At 40.9% G+C, this 17,053-nt stretch overlaps 1 protein-coding gene across 3 annotated transcripts in view; it reads right to left on the bottom strand.

The window, feature by feature from the left end:
• The window catches only part of SUMF1 (sulfatase modifying factor 1), a 93,561-nt gene that overhangs the window by 38,078 nt on the left and 38,430 nt on the right, over positions 1 to 17,053 (bottom strand). Inside the window, exons 4-7 of one of the 3 annotated variants that reach the window (XM_008573675.1) lie at positions 16,208 to 16,290; positions 14,116 to 14,238; positions 13,246 to 13,360; positions 7,599 to 7,712 (exon numbers count right to left, since the gene is read on the bottom strand). In XM_008573675.1, coding sequence (XP_008571897.1) covers positions 7,599 to 7,712; positions 13,246 to 13,360; positions 14,116 to 14,238; positions 16,208 to 16,290 — 435 coding nt within the window. The other 2 variants (XM_008573676.1, XM_008573677.1) reach the window with 2 other exon arrangements.

Below are 17,053 nucleotides of genomic sequence, written 5' to 3'. Positions count from 1 at the left end.
AAAAAAAAAAAAAAAAAAAAAAAAAAAAAAAAAAAAAAAAAAGCTCTTGTACTGAGCATTCCAAAGTAAGGAAGACAACGCACAGGTCACTCTCCCAAGCCATTAGCTGGTTAGCTAACAGAAAGCCTTTCAACAGCTCTAATGCTCCTGTAAGAGGGAAAAACTACACTGCAGAAAAACAAGAAGAAACAAGATCACACGTGTGCACACACACACACACCCCTCTCGCTGCCTTTACTTCTACTTTGAGCAGCACGCTTCAGCATTGAAGGGCCAGCAGAGGGTAGCTGTGGCTCCAGGGACTGATGGCAGGGAATTTACTTAAGAAACTGAAAGCAGTGAGGAGAGAAAGAAGAAACCCTTCTCTACTTACCGTGCATTCCTCAAAAGGCTGGACCCATCTTCCTTATCTTTGGATTCCATGGACCTAGCATGGTGACCTCACCAATTGCTGCCCTCCTTCCTAAGGGCACCTCCTCAGAGAAGCCGTCACAGTTTTGGCTGGCAGAGAACAGAATTCACCGAGGCTCCCCCTCAATCTATCCACAGTGTCTCTTTAATAAAATGATCAGCTCCCAACCTCTCCCCAAGGGCTGAAAGCTTCTTAACAGCAGGGCCTCTTGTATGCCTCCCAGTATCCCCAAGAGCAAATGTAGCCATGACACAGTAAGCACACAGTAAACATGGGTGGACTCCAGCGCTACAGGGCTCTGGCCTGGGCTCTGTCCCAGTCACACTGTATGAGTGACTTAAAAACACAGCCAATCTGTTGGTTATAATAGGCTGTGAGGGAAAGCTACTACCATCAATGATAATCGCAATGATTTCTCTAAGCTGTCACTCAAGGTTGAAACCCATAAACAAAATAAAATCTGATGGAGAAAACAGATAGGCTTTGCATTAACTTTCAAAATGCAACTACAAAACAGAGAAAACTCAAAATAGTTTTTTTTTTAATTACTTTTTAAAAAAAATACCTGCCTTTTAAAAATAGCCACATAAAACAATAGCTGCACAGAAACAATATTTGAGGAGATCTGGCCTGAGATCGACACACATGGGGAAAAAAATGAAAGTTTTATTTCACTACAAGCTTAACAGGAACCATCAATGAGATGCTGCTCTTCCTGTTATGCTGCAGCTACTGATGCGACTACTCACAGTGACGGTAGTAGTAATACTCATAGTAGTGGCAGATTAGCACTAATAATCACTAGGACAGAAGCTGCCGTGTATCACATGCTTACTACTTGCCAAGCATCATGCTAATAAGCACCTTACAAACATTCTCTCAGTCCCTCACAATAGCTTTATGAAGGTAGGAATCTTCATTCCCACCTAAGAAAGAAAACCGAGTCTCATAGTGGTTAAGTAACATGCACAGGGTCACATCTCTGGTAAGCCACAGTTACAGTGGCAAGATTCAAACCCATTTCAACTAGAGTCCACTAGGCAAACCCTTAACTGCTAACATAATTTGACACCTGATGAGAAAGAATGATGGAAAAGAACTGCCCCACTATTATTTGCATCTATCAGACAACATATAATTCTGGATACCCACACATAAAAAGGGACATATTTTTTCCACTGATGTTATTCAGAGGAATGTAACCAGGTTGCCCTGAATATAAACCAAGTCATCCCAAGTGCAGCAGGAGGAATGGGGGTGCTTATCTAGAAAGAAAAAGACTAGGGGGCAAGTGCTATGATTGTCTTATGTATCTGAAAATCTATCATGTACAAGACAGAGGGAAGAAATGTTCTTGTTCTCACCAATGGCAGAATGAGGACCAGCGAGTTGGATGGACACAGAAACCTTTGAACAGTGAGAACATGTGATAATGCAACGAGCTTCCCCCAGGTGCTAGAGAGCTCCTCCTCACAAGGAATTTTACAGAAAGAGGCTGAAGGACCACATCTGTCAGGGGTATCGAAGAAGGATTCCTGCAGGGGCAGAGGCTGGAGGTTTCCACTTCCCACCTTTAACATCCACTGATCCTCCAAGCTAAGGAGGCCATGGTACATTTTGGTGTCCTCCCCTCTTTGCTCAGGAAGAATCAATAGTTGTAACATGAAGCTCTGAAGTTAACTGTATTGTGAAGAACAAACAAACTTTACCATTTTCCAAATGGTAATTAGAACTGTCCTTCACTCTTTTCAAGCAAGAAGGACGTGTTTGGAAAATGTATTTGGAAATGTGTTTACAGGACCTAAATATCTGAGCTATATACATTCAAGCTTATTTCCGTTTGTCAATAGTTCTTTTTTGTTGGATGAAGAACTTTGCTCCAGAACCTCAAAGAAAAATGGCAATTGATAAACACTAGCGCTTCCTCCAGAAAGATTTTCATCTTCCACTACGGAGAAGATAATATTATTTTCCTAAACATAATCCCAAGAGGCTGATATTTTGATCACCTTGCTTTCCCTTGGCACTTACTAGATATAATTTGTAGCCATAATTATTCATGATCAAGTGAATGTCATTAACATTTTCATGCTTTTTTCATTTTGAACACAAAGTTACTTTCCCACCAAACTGATTTATTATTCATGCTCCTAGAACGTCCTCATTAAAAACATGTGAGTGAAGGCCTTATGGCAGGTGAAAATTCTCAGTCAGTGCCCTCCCCCTGGCACACACTAGGTCCTCCATGAACACTTGCTGAATCCCCATCCCCAAGCCCAATTGTGCAATGCCAAAGAAATTTCCAAAGTGTCAGCAAGTCTAGCACCTGACAGCATGGCTACACATGCCGATCTCAGGCCAGAGGATTGGCATGTGCCCCAAATTTACTTAATGTGTCTTGGGTGAATAGGCAAGGGCTCAGAGGGCAGTCCTTTAAAACAAGCAGAGTTCAAACTCTGAATAGCACAGAGGACAGACGAGGAGGGCTTGTAGCGTCTCCGGTCAATTCTACACCACATCAAAGCAGCCCTAAGAAATGGAACACATTTTCCAAAATGTCTAGAGCCATGCAATCTATCATAAAATCAAATTCCACATTGATAGAAACAAAACAGAATCATTGGGTAAAATTTGGCAAGCAGCAGGGATTCATTCAGAGAAGGAATATGTTTTGGAAAACTTTGTTGCCACTGGACTTTGATGAGCCAGGAAGCATGAGCAAGGTTCTCATTGTAATGATGACTATGATGACTATGGGATATGCCAAGAAGAGGAATATCAAGCAATCATTGTTTATAAACACCATTTTCTTCCCCTCTGCTTCCAAAGGCCAGAGTTCCTCACTAACTGTGATGATGGAAGCATATAATATTCCAATTAGATAACGAAAATATACTGTAAACAGATACAGTAAAACAACAGCAGCAGTACTTTTGAAGTATAGAGAAAGAAAGTATTTTCAAATACATTAACAAATTTAATTTCACAGCAATTTCATCAGATAAGTATTATTCCCAATTGGTAGATAAGGAAACTTAAGGTATATTCTAAGTTTAGAAATATTCCTTTAAGTGACAGAGCTGTAATCCAAGTTACTTTGGCTACTTTCAGGACTAGTGTTCTTTCCCTTAGGAAAAAAGCTACCTAAACACAATTGTGTCCATCTTAGAGGGGGGTAGATATTATAGATCACTCCATCCTATCACATCATCAGCTGAGAAAGTCAGCATAGTATCCAGATACTGATAGTGAGTGTGCAGGTATGGGAAATTAGAATGTTACAAAAGCTCAACATACTGTTTTACTAAAAGCACTACATACTGCTATGGGTCTCAGAGAGACTGAAAGGCAAAAAACACAAACCACATTTTTAAAAAGATTATTACTTGGTTAAAATATATCACAGCATGGCCAGCTGAAAATAAATAAATTTTTTAAATGACAGCAATGGCCACACTCTGGATTATGTCTGTGGAATCAAATGATGCCATTTTAATATGGGTGCACTATAAATACCTCCAAAGTACACATATGGACACACACACATGCACACACTCCCAGCTAACACCAAACTGACCCTCACTTCACATGGTCAAATACCTCATCTTCTCTTCGGACTTTGTATACAAAGCGCCCAAGGCAGTTTCCACAACCTGCTTTTGCCATACATGACTGCTCAATAAAATAAAAACTAATGATTAACTTTTGCTCTCTAAAAGTCAATGAATAAGAAAGAAACATTTCCTGAATAGCCTTTGCATACAGGGCACCAACTTTTCCCAAGCTCTCCAAAGAAGCTTTCAAATTACTTGCCATTATGTGTTAGTCATAGAGCTAACATAAATACATGACACCGAAGAGGTCGGTTACTGGGTTGAAATATTTACTAATCACATGGATGTTCTGGTTCAAAACTTTCCCTGAAAAGGTCTGCTTTTAACCAGCCTTTGCTTTTAAAACACCTGGAGTATGGACAGTGATCAAACTCCCTCAATTCTAGGCATTTGGGATTGGCATTATTGTAGAATTAATAATTATACACCAGGTTCTTTGCTAAGCACTAGAGATAAACAGTCCATTAGGGAAGAAGGGCAAATAAATTTAGACCTCAAGGAGAAATAGGAATTAACCAGACCAGATGAGAACTACCACAGCTGTGAAGACTTGGAGGGCTCAAATCTGAGAGTAGGGAAGTCCAGAGAGGTGAACGTGTTTCACCTAGAGGTCTGTTGATCCAAATGGTGGCCACTATAAGGCTGAGAGGCTGAAGAGAATTTTCAATAGACTCACAGCTAAAGGAAACAAAAAATGGAAGTTCAAGGCCCTCCAAAGAGGAGGAGCTGTGGAAAAACCCCTATACTTTTGGTTGGCACCCCAAAGAACTATATCTAGGGTGAACTGGAAATAGACTAGCCTTCACAGAGACTGAAGCACAGCTTCAAATCATCTCAATTCCTGACTGGATTAAGATAATCTGAAATAGAAATGTCCAGAAGCGAAGGTAAATATTCTCTAGAGAAAGATCACACTGTCTAGATCTTAAGTAATCTCTATGATTTTTTCACATGCAGTGTCTGGTACTCAATCAAAAACTACCAGGCAAGTGAGAAAACAAGACATGATCACAAACCAAGAGCAACAACAGAAGCAAATCAACATAGCAGCTAGGTATCAGCATTATCAGATGCAAACTTTAAAAAACAATAACTAGGGGCCGGCCCAGTGGCGCAATGGATAAGTGCGCCGCTTGGGAAGCGTGGCGGCGCTCCCGCCCGAGGGTTCGGATCCCACATACAGACCAGTTCCCGCTCACTGGCTGAGCGAGGCGCGGGGGCAACGCCGTGGGTTGCAATCCCATTGCCGGTCCCCGGTCCAGTACGGGCATGACACTGAGGGTTGCGATCCGTTGCCGGTCCCCGGTCCGGTACGGGGGCAACACTGAGGGTTGCGATCCGTTGCCGGACACGGAAAAAGACAAAAGACAAAAAAATAAAAAATAAAAAATAAAAAATAACTAAAAACCCACAGCGAAACAGCACTACACACTGACCAGAGCAACTTAAATTACTTAATTAAAAATACAATACCAAGCGTTGACAAGAAGAACAGTTTTTGTTCTTTTTTTTTGGTTAAAAGAGAAGTAAAGTCAATATTGTTAAGTGTTAATATGTTAAATTTATGTGGTAGGTACATAGGTGTCTATTATACTATTTTCTGTACTCTTCTGAATTTTTGTAACATATAATTAAATGTTTAAAAAAGAAAAAGGTATGGCTAGAGAGAGATCAGAAAGGGCTAAATTATTTTAGCCTTCAGAAGGATGTTCAAGAATTTGTACTTTATTCTTCAGACAATAAAAAGCCATTTAAGGACTTTAAACAGGGAATGACGGCATTGGATTTGCTCCCTATAAAGAACATTCTAGCTGCAATACAGCATAGACAGTGAAGGCAGAAAGCCTGACTGGGAGGCTGACGCAGTAACCTGGATGAGAGATGATAGTGGCTTGTCTTCTGGCACTGGTGCTAGAAATGAAGAAAAGTAAAGACCTGAATGATGGAGTATGAGTTTTCTAGGGATTTGAGGTTTAGTTATCAAAACCCAAATCTGTTGAATTTTATCCCAATCAAATCAGGAAGCAAATAAGGCCACTGTGACAAACAGAAACTTAAGATGGTGACAATTTCATTAAAGCAAGGGTAATATCCAGTATAGATCCTGGGACTGGTAAAAAAAAATTTTTGAATTTTTCTGTAAATCCTTAGAAGAAAATACAAGCAGTTATAAAACTGAAAGCTACCAAGCACTCTGCACAACACCAGATGGTCAGATAGATACATTCACAACTTGCCAGAATTCTGAAGCCTTGTGCACCCCCTTCCAAACATGCAGATGCTTTTATCTGAGGGGGGAAAATTCTATTTCTGATTCCAACAGCAAATGCCAAGTCATATCTTGCCAGTAGAGAATGGCATCTCCCAATCACAAACCCACCGAGAATTTCACAACCATATTCTCATTTTGGAGAGAGAGGTTGCTCTGACCGCTACTCCCACCAGCCCTGCCAGAAACTAAAAGAAAATGAGGGGGTATAACAGTTTCTAAGGAACTCAGCTTTTCATCTGTATCCAAAAAAGTCGATCTGTATCTCTAGAGTATTCGTGAGCAGCCCACATGTTATTGTGATGAAAAATTAAGCATATCAAACAGAAATTCATCCCTACGTTCTGAAAACTGGCCTGAGGCACAGAGTCCAGCAATTTCGCCAATTATTCTGAACTGTTTAACCGTCCACCGAGAAGAGACTGAAGAATTAATTTTCTTTATCATTACCCTTTGTGTCTTTTCAAAAGGTTAAGGTTTAAAATTAAGCATATCAACTTCTCAGTCTAGCTAGTTTGGGTATAAATATATATTCTTCGAACTGACTTATGAATGTCTAGTTTGTTAGAGATGGGATTTTAATATATTTTTCCCCCAATCTGTTCACACAACAAAAAATATTCAGAGATGTTCTTTTTAAAGGAAGCACTCTACACACACATGCCCATGTAGTGTCTCAATTTTTATATATTCTACTGGGAAGGTTTGGTTTTAGAAGTGGGTAGTGCACTAGCTGCATTCAACATTCTTCACGTACTAAAGTAAGTAAAACTTAGACAAACACGGTTGTTTTCCATTTCCAAAGTATAAGAAGCATTGACCTAATGTACTGAAGATTCAGGAAAAAATCACTAAATGACTCAACTTCCGGACTCAACAATGACCCAGAAAGTACCCTTTCTCATTTTCTCCAAATAATGCTGCTGACTCAAAAGTTCAACCCATCAAAACTCAGGCAACTAGCTGCATGATAAATGCCAACTAGTGGATCTTAATAGTTAATAATAAAACATTCATGAATTTTGCATGGTTATTTATGTATTACCCTTTGATTAAATTGATGAGACTGAATGTAATTTCCAAAGTTACAGGCAGATTCCCTCAAGTTACCATCATCACATTCCAGCAGAACACAAAATGCTCATAGACACTTTCCCACAGTGCCATAAGGCTGAAATAAGATGTGCTCAATATCCCTTCGGGGAAATTCCAAGAGTAATTTCAAGGGTATTTAAATACCCCTCAGAAACACATGAAATCTGTGTTACCTTTCTAAGGTACATGCTCTGAGAATGATACTCACTGGGTTAAGCGTTTCTTCGACAGAATGGTGAACGGTCCACCAGTCTGAAGTCCACTCCCACGCATTCCCCACTATGTTGTATAAGCCGTAACCATTGGGAGGAAAGGCGTCAACCTAAAAATAAAGGGAAAAATGCTGTCATACTACTCACATGTTTAGAAAACCTCTTTGGTGCAGAAATGTACCAAGAGCTATAACTTCAAAGCATGAATATTAATTTTCACTCCAACAGTCAAAATACAATTTGGCCAATTTGAAAACAAAGAGGCATGTTTTGGCTTTGAGCTCTCACAGAGAGTTTAGAAACCTAAGGAGAGTTTATATTACAGAAAGTACAAAAGCCAGCAAAATTACTCCTAAGAGAGTAACTAATATTGATCATAAATCAAATCTATATCTGACAGTGAGAGCATGCCTGGGGAGGAGGAGGAATAGATGATATTTAGACTTTCAAAATCATTAACAGGAACATCACATTGGACCCAGTATGAATCCTGTCATCAGAGCTCAGCTTCACTAGCCACACAATGTCCTTCAGTACTAAGAGACCCCCAGTCAATTCTGTCCTCTCCTCCAGCCCCTCCAACTCACCATCTTATCTTTAAGCCTCAGTCATTATCATCAAAACACTAAGGGGATTTGTTTTTTAAAAGAAAATGTGAATTCATTATAAGTGTATTTGTAATAGAGGGTTTGCAGTGTCTGGATATGTAATTCTGAGGAAAATTGTATACATTCTTCAGCAAAGAATTATACATTTCAAAGGCAGATCAGACAGTTTGCCACATAATATTGTCACAGACACTGAACCAAAATGTAGAGTTTTTATAAAAGGGGGAAGGGCAAGAGAAAAAACTTTAAACACCAGTAAAAGGAGAACAGCTTTGCTATTTTAGTGACTTAAAAATTTTCCCAACCTTTTTCTTAATGGAAATTCTCAAACATGAAGAAAAAACTTCATTTTTTTAAATAAAAGAAATACAAAGCTATCCTTGGGCTTTTTATATCTTTTTGTAAATTCATGCTTTTTCCATACTAATGAATTAGGACTGAAGGAATAAATAAACTAAAATTCATTTCTATGTGGCTTCAGATGGTTCCACATGTACACATGCATATGGAAGCATCTAGGCTTGGGCAATTCAGAGCACTTCAATCAAAGTTATGAAGCCAGTCTGAAAAGAGCTTAATCTGGATGAGTTGGAAAGCTGAAAAATTCTACCACTCTGCTTCCATAATCACCATTCATTATGGAAACAGCAGTGCTTACGCACTGGTTCATTCAGTAATTCCAGGCATAGCAACTAAAGGCAAGGAGGGGTTCGATGGCAAATGAGACCTTGAAGAGTTTAATGAAGGGGAAATGAACAATACGCTAAAAACTAGAAATCCAATTCTAAAAGGCAGAATAAGATGAGTAGGTAGGGTAAGAGAGTGAAAGAAAATGGCACAGAAATTCCCAAGTGGAAGATATGTTTGGTTGAAGGTATTCTCTTCTACAAAGGTAAAACTGTCTGGGCACACACTGGAATAGCAGTCGGAGTTGAAAAGGTAGGAGAGACAGAAAGGAGGAGAAACCACGGGTAGGAGTATTTTTTTAAAAATCTGGAGATGATCAGAAAGAGCTAGATAAGAGTAATAGGTGGTAGGAGGAGGAAGGAAAAGAAATTCATTTGTTTCAGGGAGAGAAAAGCAGCAACCCAGGCAGCAAGAGCAATTTTAAAATGAAACAAACACTCTGAAGGAAGGAATCATTTTTCAGGCTTTATAGAAAACACAGGGAGAGAGAGGTGCTCTCAAATTAGTCTGCCCGTGGTCTTATCTGTGCTCCAGCACTCAGCTAATGTCAGGCAAACAATTTAACCTATCTGGGTGCCGTTAAATCCATTATATGGGAAAAATAATAGTATCTACTTAAAAGTTTGAATAATTTGATGTTTAAGTGAGGTAAAATCTAAAGGTCACCACCCCCAAAATTACCATATGAGAGTATGCCACTAAGGAAAACAAGAATTTTAACTGCTTGTTGTTAAACTAATTGCACTAACCCAAGCTTCCTTCCAGGAACCTCAAAAGCAAACAAATGTATATGAGAAATATTTCTGGCACACTTATTTTCAGGTGAATGAGCTGATATGCAGTAAAACCAGAACAAACTAATAATTGCATAGCAGTGGTCTAGAAAAAGATAAATTCAATTCTTTAGGCTCACTGTGGTCAGAAAAGTTTGCTGTTTTAACTCAGATCCGAAATAATAAAATATATAAAATATCAGGTGAGGGAGCTATTTCAATATAGTCCATCCCATCATTAAAGTTAAATTTCTGCTCTCAACTGAGCAGAGCATGTGGACACAATGCAGCAGCTTAGGTGGATTTGAGATAATTCTATGTGTAAATAGTCTCAGTTTAAAGATAGAGATCTCATTAATTCTTATTCCAAACACAGGTGGAAGTCGCCTCTCTGGCTTGCTTTCTGTCTCTTCCTGTCCTGTTTCTCAAATTGGTTCCCTGAGGGCTCCTGGTAATTGTTATAATTTTGTCTCAGTAACTTCCATGGCAACTTTGTCAGGTAAGTTTTATAGAAGTCTGCTGAACTTCCAGTCAAACGTTCAAAGTCTAAACATCTGTAGAGTGTCCTTATTTCACACTGAACTTTGTGTTTTCTGAAAAGGTACACTGACGTGAGCAGAGTAAATGGCTCCATTTTCTTTGGCAGCTCATGCAATTAAACAGAGATATGAAATTCTATAGCAGCAAGCACTATACAATATGCATAACTGTCCAAGACACAGCCTTTTACTACAACTGACAGGCGCTTATATCACTTGTCTGTTTCATCAGAAACAGTTATCACAGGCTTGTCCCGATGAGGGTGATGGAAGCTATCACCTATCCCATCTCTCAGGACCAAATGATCCTATTCAATTGCTAATCACATGGACCATTCCACTCTTTGGCCTTCAAAGCTCTTATTTGAATATTTGCTACTATGACAACTAGATCTGCACCTACAGCTCCATCCAGGTCCATTCCCTAGGCTTCCAGGTTTACTGCAGTGGCCTTGCTTGGCACAGCTCACCACCTGTGAGGGGGATCCAGGCTGCCAAAGCCCTTCTCCTGCCAGTCACTCTCATGTTTCCACTGCCACGGACAGCTGGGTATGGGCTCAATGCTCTTGGAGTGGATGCCATCCACTGTCAGGGTCAGCTGCATCCGCAGGTGAGCTGTTACATACGCCTTAGCAGATTCCAACTTCAATGGCCAGTGTGTCCTGCTGCCTATAATGACCAACATCTTTCCTGGGGTCTGAGGAGCATCCACATCAGGCACCTTAACCGGAACACTGTTCATCCTGCAGTATCACTTCTGCTGACCAAAAGCAGCCCACTAAGCACCCTCATTCCACACCCAGATGCATACCAGCAAGCCAGTCTGCTTTCCCATTTAATGTATGAGAAAAGGTTGAGATGGTCTCCTCCCCAAGACCTCCAGTCATTCACTTTACCAGATAAAACTACGTGCCCATGAGAGCAGCAGCTATCCTGAAGAAACTTCGGAGAAACCAGCTCTGCTAGACAGTTTGATTACCTTCTGACTCCACTGAACAGTGCATCCGTTTCTCATGGGTTTGTGGTGGTCAATCACATATATGGAATGTGATGCACATACACAAATGCTCTCATATACTTATTTAAAGGCTAATTATTCCCATGCAATTTACTTTTTACGTTAATTCTACCCCCCAAAATACCACGCTTTAACTACTATAGCTCAAAAACATTTTTAATTTCTCGTAGGTCAAGTGCCTCCTTGCTCTTCATCTTTTCCAAAAGTTTCTTGGTCTTTCTCACTTGTTCAGTTTTTCAGTTGAAATTTTGGAATCATTTGGTCATGTTCCAAATAACCTATCTGTGTCACACTTATAAATAAATTTTGGAAGAACTATTTTTGTGTGAAAAATAAAACTAATATTTTTTAAAATGACAACTGTTTGAAAGATTGTTGAAAGAAAATGATTCTCTGTTACAATAAACTCAGTAAAGGGCTATTCCCCACCACGAGAGTTCTTTCCTCACTGTATTAAGAGAAAATGAAAGTGTTTTTGCTATGGTTTGAATGATGAGGTCCCCTCCAAAATTCATGTTGGACTAAGCCCCCAATGCATCAGTGGCCTTTGGGAGGTGATTAAGTTATGAGGTCCTGCCCTCACGGGATTAGCACTCTTATAAAAGGGCCCGAGGTTGAAGGGCATGCTCCCTTGCCCTTCTGCCTTCCACCACGTGAGAACACAGTGCTTGTCCCCTGTGGAAGATGCAGCAAACACCAAGACCACCAGAGCCTTGATCTTCACCTTCCCAGCCTCCAGAATAGTGAGAAATAAATTTCTGCTGTTTATAAGTTATCCAGTCTGTGGTGGTTTATTACTGCAGCACACACAGACGAAGACAGTTTTTGACATGGCTTCATTTCCCAGCCTCCAGAATAGTGAGAAATAAATTTCTGCTGTTTATAAGTTATCCAGTCTGTGGTGTTTTATTACTGCAGCACACACAGACGAAGACAGTTTTTGACATGGCTTCATTCGTATATGATTATGTAGTCAAAAGAGCAGTGAGAAAGGAACTCTGGTAAACCCACAGAGGAAAACATGCCACAAGCATTTGGGAAAACTGTTTGGCCACATATCTGAAACTCTCACCAAGAAAATTTTCTAACCTTTGACTCATTAATTTCACCGCCAGGAACCTATCTTTTAAAAATCATCAGAGATAAAGCTTAATATTTATATATTTATGTACAAGATGTTCATTGTCGTACTGTTTAGCACACACACACACAAAAAAAAAACAAAACCAGAAGCAACCTAAACTTGCAATAGAATTAAATAAGGTAGAGTTTATTCATATGACAGGTTATCTAGCTGCTGAAAAACAATGTATTTGTGACCTATTGTTAATGACAGATAAAATGTTCCTGGTACTAAACAGGGAAAAATAGTGGAATTTTAAATATTGTATCCATATATGTGAAAATATGATATTCATACATACACACCAGAGACACATAAGCTGGTAAATATGACAGTTAAGAACATGGGCTTTGGAAACAAACTAACCTGATTCTAATCCCATTTGTGCCGCTTTCCTGCTGCATAAACTTGAGCAAGTTAACCTCTCTGTGCCTCAGAACGCTCACCTGGAAAATGGGGATAACAGCACCTACCTTACAGAGTTGCATCACAGTAAATGAGACCATTCATGCAAAAGCTTAGCACTATGCCTGGCACACTGCAAGCACTAGGTAACCAGTAGTCATTATCGGCATCCTTAACACAGAGAATCAATGGGAGGAAATGCACAAAAATGCTAACGGGGTAATCTTTGGGTGGTAGAATTCCAGGTCAGTTTAACCTTCTCCTTTGTGCTCTTCTTGTTTTTCCAAATTCTCTGCAACAAGGATTATGGAATCAAAAAGAACAGTGCATTATAAAAAAGAATGTCTGATGAACTATTAGCATTTGCTATGTGCTGCAGGAGATGAATGCAAGAAGGGGCAGCAGGTTTGTCAGAAAGCAAGTGATGCTTTTCAGCCCGTTTCAGCCACACCTCAGTTCCCTGCCCTCCCTCACGAGTCTCACTACTCACAGGTGCAGTTCCTTGGAAGCCATCCTCCCCAGTGTTGGTCCCAGGAAACTCGCCCTGCCAAATGTTGGCATAATGCTGGCCTTTCGGCTGCAGTTTGTTGCCCCAGGGGAAAAGTCTGTCAGGAGAGACACAGGCATCAGCCTGTCAAACAGGCACAGGCTTCTGGATTAAAGTCAAGAGAAGGAACACAATGAAAGAGAGAACACTGCTCGTTTGTTCTGAGTGAGACTTTTTACAAAAACATAAAAATAAAGCTTTTAATCAGGATTTCTTTTTTATTTCCTTATAACGGCTCATGTCAAGTTCACAACAACCTCATTCTCTCCTGAGTTTGCAGGAATCCTAAAATAAATCACGTAGCTGAAAGAAAGACTTACAGAAAGCTGAGAAAGTAGACATCCTTTTGGACTTATATGGTAGCGTGATCAGGCACCATCATGCCACACTCCTTCATAAAGCCTTGGCTATTTTAAGGAGGCTTTCCTAGAAGATGTGACCCAAACATGAGTTTTCTGCCTCATGGCTCTAGAAGCAGAGAAATACCACTGCTTCAGGAGATGCCTAAAATAAGAAAAAGCTGAAAGCAAGGCAGGCTGCCAGGAAGCTCTAAGGAGTAATATGTAGCACAAGGGGTGAATTGCTAGAACTTGCTTTGGCACTACAGGGAGCCAAATTGGCCAGATACTTGACTTTGGGGGACTGTAAAAGGGTCGGTGACCCTTTCACCAATGTCTACTCTTTTGCAGAAGAAAACCCAGTAAGAAAAAGAGTTGTTGTTACTGTTTTTAATCAACTTTCTAACCAAAGCAGCTTCCATACAGCTACAGAAAGATCAACATGTTTTTCAGCAAGATGAGAGACTCCCAGTACCTCTTCTGCAGGCCTCCCCGACAGCTGTACTCCCACTCGGCTTCCGTGGGCAGCCGCTTCCCAGCCCACGTGCAGTAGGCCACCGCATCGTTCCAGGACACATGTAGCACTGGGTGATCTGGCCTGGGGAAGAGCGAGAACACAGTGAAGGGGGCACAACTGGAAGAGGAAACAGGGACTGGCTTCAGCAAAGTGCCCATTATCATCCTCGGCTCAATCCATGACACTGAGGTGGTCCTGGTCCAAAATTCAAGCCCCAGCCATGCCACATCTGTCACCCCCCACCAGCAGTCTCCCAAATGGGCCAGATGAGGGTACTTCCAAAAGTTTGTGGAAAAATAGAATTAAAAGACACTCATCATACGAATCTTTCCATGAACTTTTTGCGGTACCCCCATGCCTCTTGGAACTAGACCCCAAACATTTCTTCACTTTGCAGCCTTGGATTCCCACAGAATTTCATTGGTGTGGTGGACGTGGAGGTACTCCAGCTTCTGGTAGTGCTGTCAGCAGCAGCTTCCAGCTCCTTCAGGGTTTTGCCCCGCTGCAGAGTCATCTCCGAGCCCCCAGTGACTGTCCACACACGGTATAAAGGCTCAAGCCTATGAGCCACACACACCCCAGAGGCCCCACGCCATTGGCTGGACTCTGTTGGGCCTGCACTGTGGTTCTGACTTCTCCCTCTGCTCAGCCCTGCTTCCTCGCCGTCCCTGCCACAGGCGAGGTTCCCTCATAAATATTCTGCATGCCAAACTCTATCTCAGCGTCGGTTTCCAGAGAACCCAACCTGTGACAACTGGCTTTAAACTTCCTGTCTTTCTACCTTCTGCTACATATTAGCCAGCTATATTTGCCTTGCTCTAGCAGATCCCAAGTCAGTCTTCCTTTTTCCTGAGGATATAGAGAGGTGGGAAAGTTGGGAAAAGCTTTGAAAATAAGGGGATACACACATTTACCCAGCATTAGATATCTTTGATTTAATTCCCTGTCCTTCTTTTTTTTTTTTAAGTAGACTACACATTCCTAATCCATTCTTTCATTTATTCTTTCAACAAATGTTTACTGAGTACCTATTGTATGTCAGTCACTGTTTCCAGTACTGGTACGAAACATACTTCTCTCAGAAGGTTGTGTCAGTGTTTACTGCACAAATAAAATACATTGCCCTTTAGGTTTTCCCTCCTCCCTTAGCTTTTTCCTCTACTATTAAATTCAGGAAAGAAGACATTAATTGGGAGCTAAGAGGCCTCATCCACCTGAGATGTCCAAGAATTCCATGACTTTCCACCTCACAATCTATTTCTGGCAAGGAGGCTGCCAACTCAGGCTTTGAAAGGCTTCTGACATTTGTCAAGGGGGCTATATCCCTAAAGCTGAACTTCATGTACGCCCAGCTCCCTGACAATAAGGGCAATAACCAGGAATGTTGTTAAAAATAGAGGCTCAAAAATTAGGTTAGGAGAGCAGTTTTCTTGGGCTATCAAGATGCTGAGTCCTAACCTAAACCTTTCTCCATCTCCAGGGTTTAAAGTGCTACTCTATTTTTGCTTGAGATAATTATTTCCTTGCCACCCTGGAGATTTGCTGACCGACTTGCCACTCTGTGGGTTTTCAGTTAGATGACGGTTTCAAAGTATGTCAGTCCGGGACTACAGATCACATGAATATTATACCGCAGGCCTGGGCTTCTGCAGGGACCACCTGTAGGACACAACTACACATCCATAAGTCAGACAGTCTTCTTCCTCATAATGACCGACTTATGAGAGAGAATAAATGGACTGACTGTAAAGACTAAACATGAAATTTGTAATAGGACTGTCATAAGGTGGGGGGAAATCTGCAAGAGGCAACTCATTGACAGGCCAAATGAGGAAGGAAAGAGGCCACCGATTAAGAGTCTTCTATGAGCCAGGCACAGTATTTGGGTCTTTACATGGATAATTTCCTGCCATTTTATTTTCCTACCAATCAATTAGGCCTTGTCATTCTCACCACTTTACAGATAAAGATGGCCACTGAGTTCTTCAAGAGCACAGGAATCTACTTTGTAATGAAACATGTCAACTGGGGAAAGAGCGACCAGCCTCACCTGTGTTGGACAGTAGAGTCGGGCCCTTCTGGGTGTCTCCAGTTAGCGCCTTTAACAGGTAACCACCAGGGAGCAGCTGCAACCTTAAAGCAACCCAGAACAGGCTGATGTTAGCTACAGTGATTCTAGACAAACACTGACACAGTAGGTACAGCAAAAATCTCACTTATGGTCTTCAACTTCCATTTGGGTTACCAAACACACACCTTTAACAGAATATCAAAGATAAAAAAATAAATTGCTAACAAAAAAAAGTATTCGTTCATATCATAAAGCACCATAGTGATCAAATAGATATGTATTTAAATTGTGTGTATCACCAGGAATTTTAAAAAGATGCAACTTCTAGCCAATCCTCTATAATTTCTAATAGAGAGGACAGGTAGTACTGCTCCTATTCAAAAGATAGGGCAACACCTTATAACACCAAGGTCACAGGTGCAGATTCCCGTACCAGCCAGTCACCAAAAAATATTTTTTTTAATTTAAAAAAAAAAAAAAGATGTGTGCAGTAGATTCAATTATGTCCCCCCAAAATTCACTGAAGCTTGAATTGTGTCCCCCAAGTTGTATGTATTGGAAATTTAGCCCCCACTGTGACTGTTAAAAGGGTGGGAAATTCTATTATGGTAATTAATAGAATTTGAAAGGTGGAGCCCTGAAGAGGTGATTGGATTATAGGACCAAGCAGTAGTGAATGGATTAATAATGGTGGTCAGGGGTGTGGTTCTGAGGGCTTTAAAAGAAGAGGAGAGGGGCCGGCCCGGTGGCGCACTGGGTAGTGCGCCGCTTGGGAAGCGCGGTGGCGCTCCCACCCGAGGGTTCGGAGCCCACATACAGAACCGG

Source organism: Galeopterus variegatus, unplaced genomic scaffold (assembly GCF_000696425.1).
Source record: "Galeopterus variegatus unplaced genomic scaffold, G_variegatus-3.0.2 Scaffold953, whole genome shotgun sequence".
Lineage (NCBI taxonomy): Eukaryota > Metazoa > Chordata > Mammalia > Dermoptera > Cynocephalidae > Galeopterus > Galeopterus variegatus.
The sequence above is the reverse complement of the archived record's forward strand: the minus strand, read 5'-3'. Positions and strand labels throughout refer to the sequence as shown.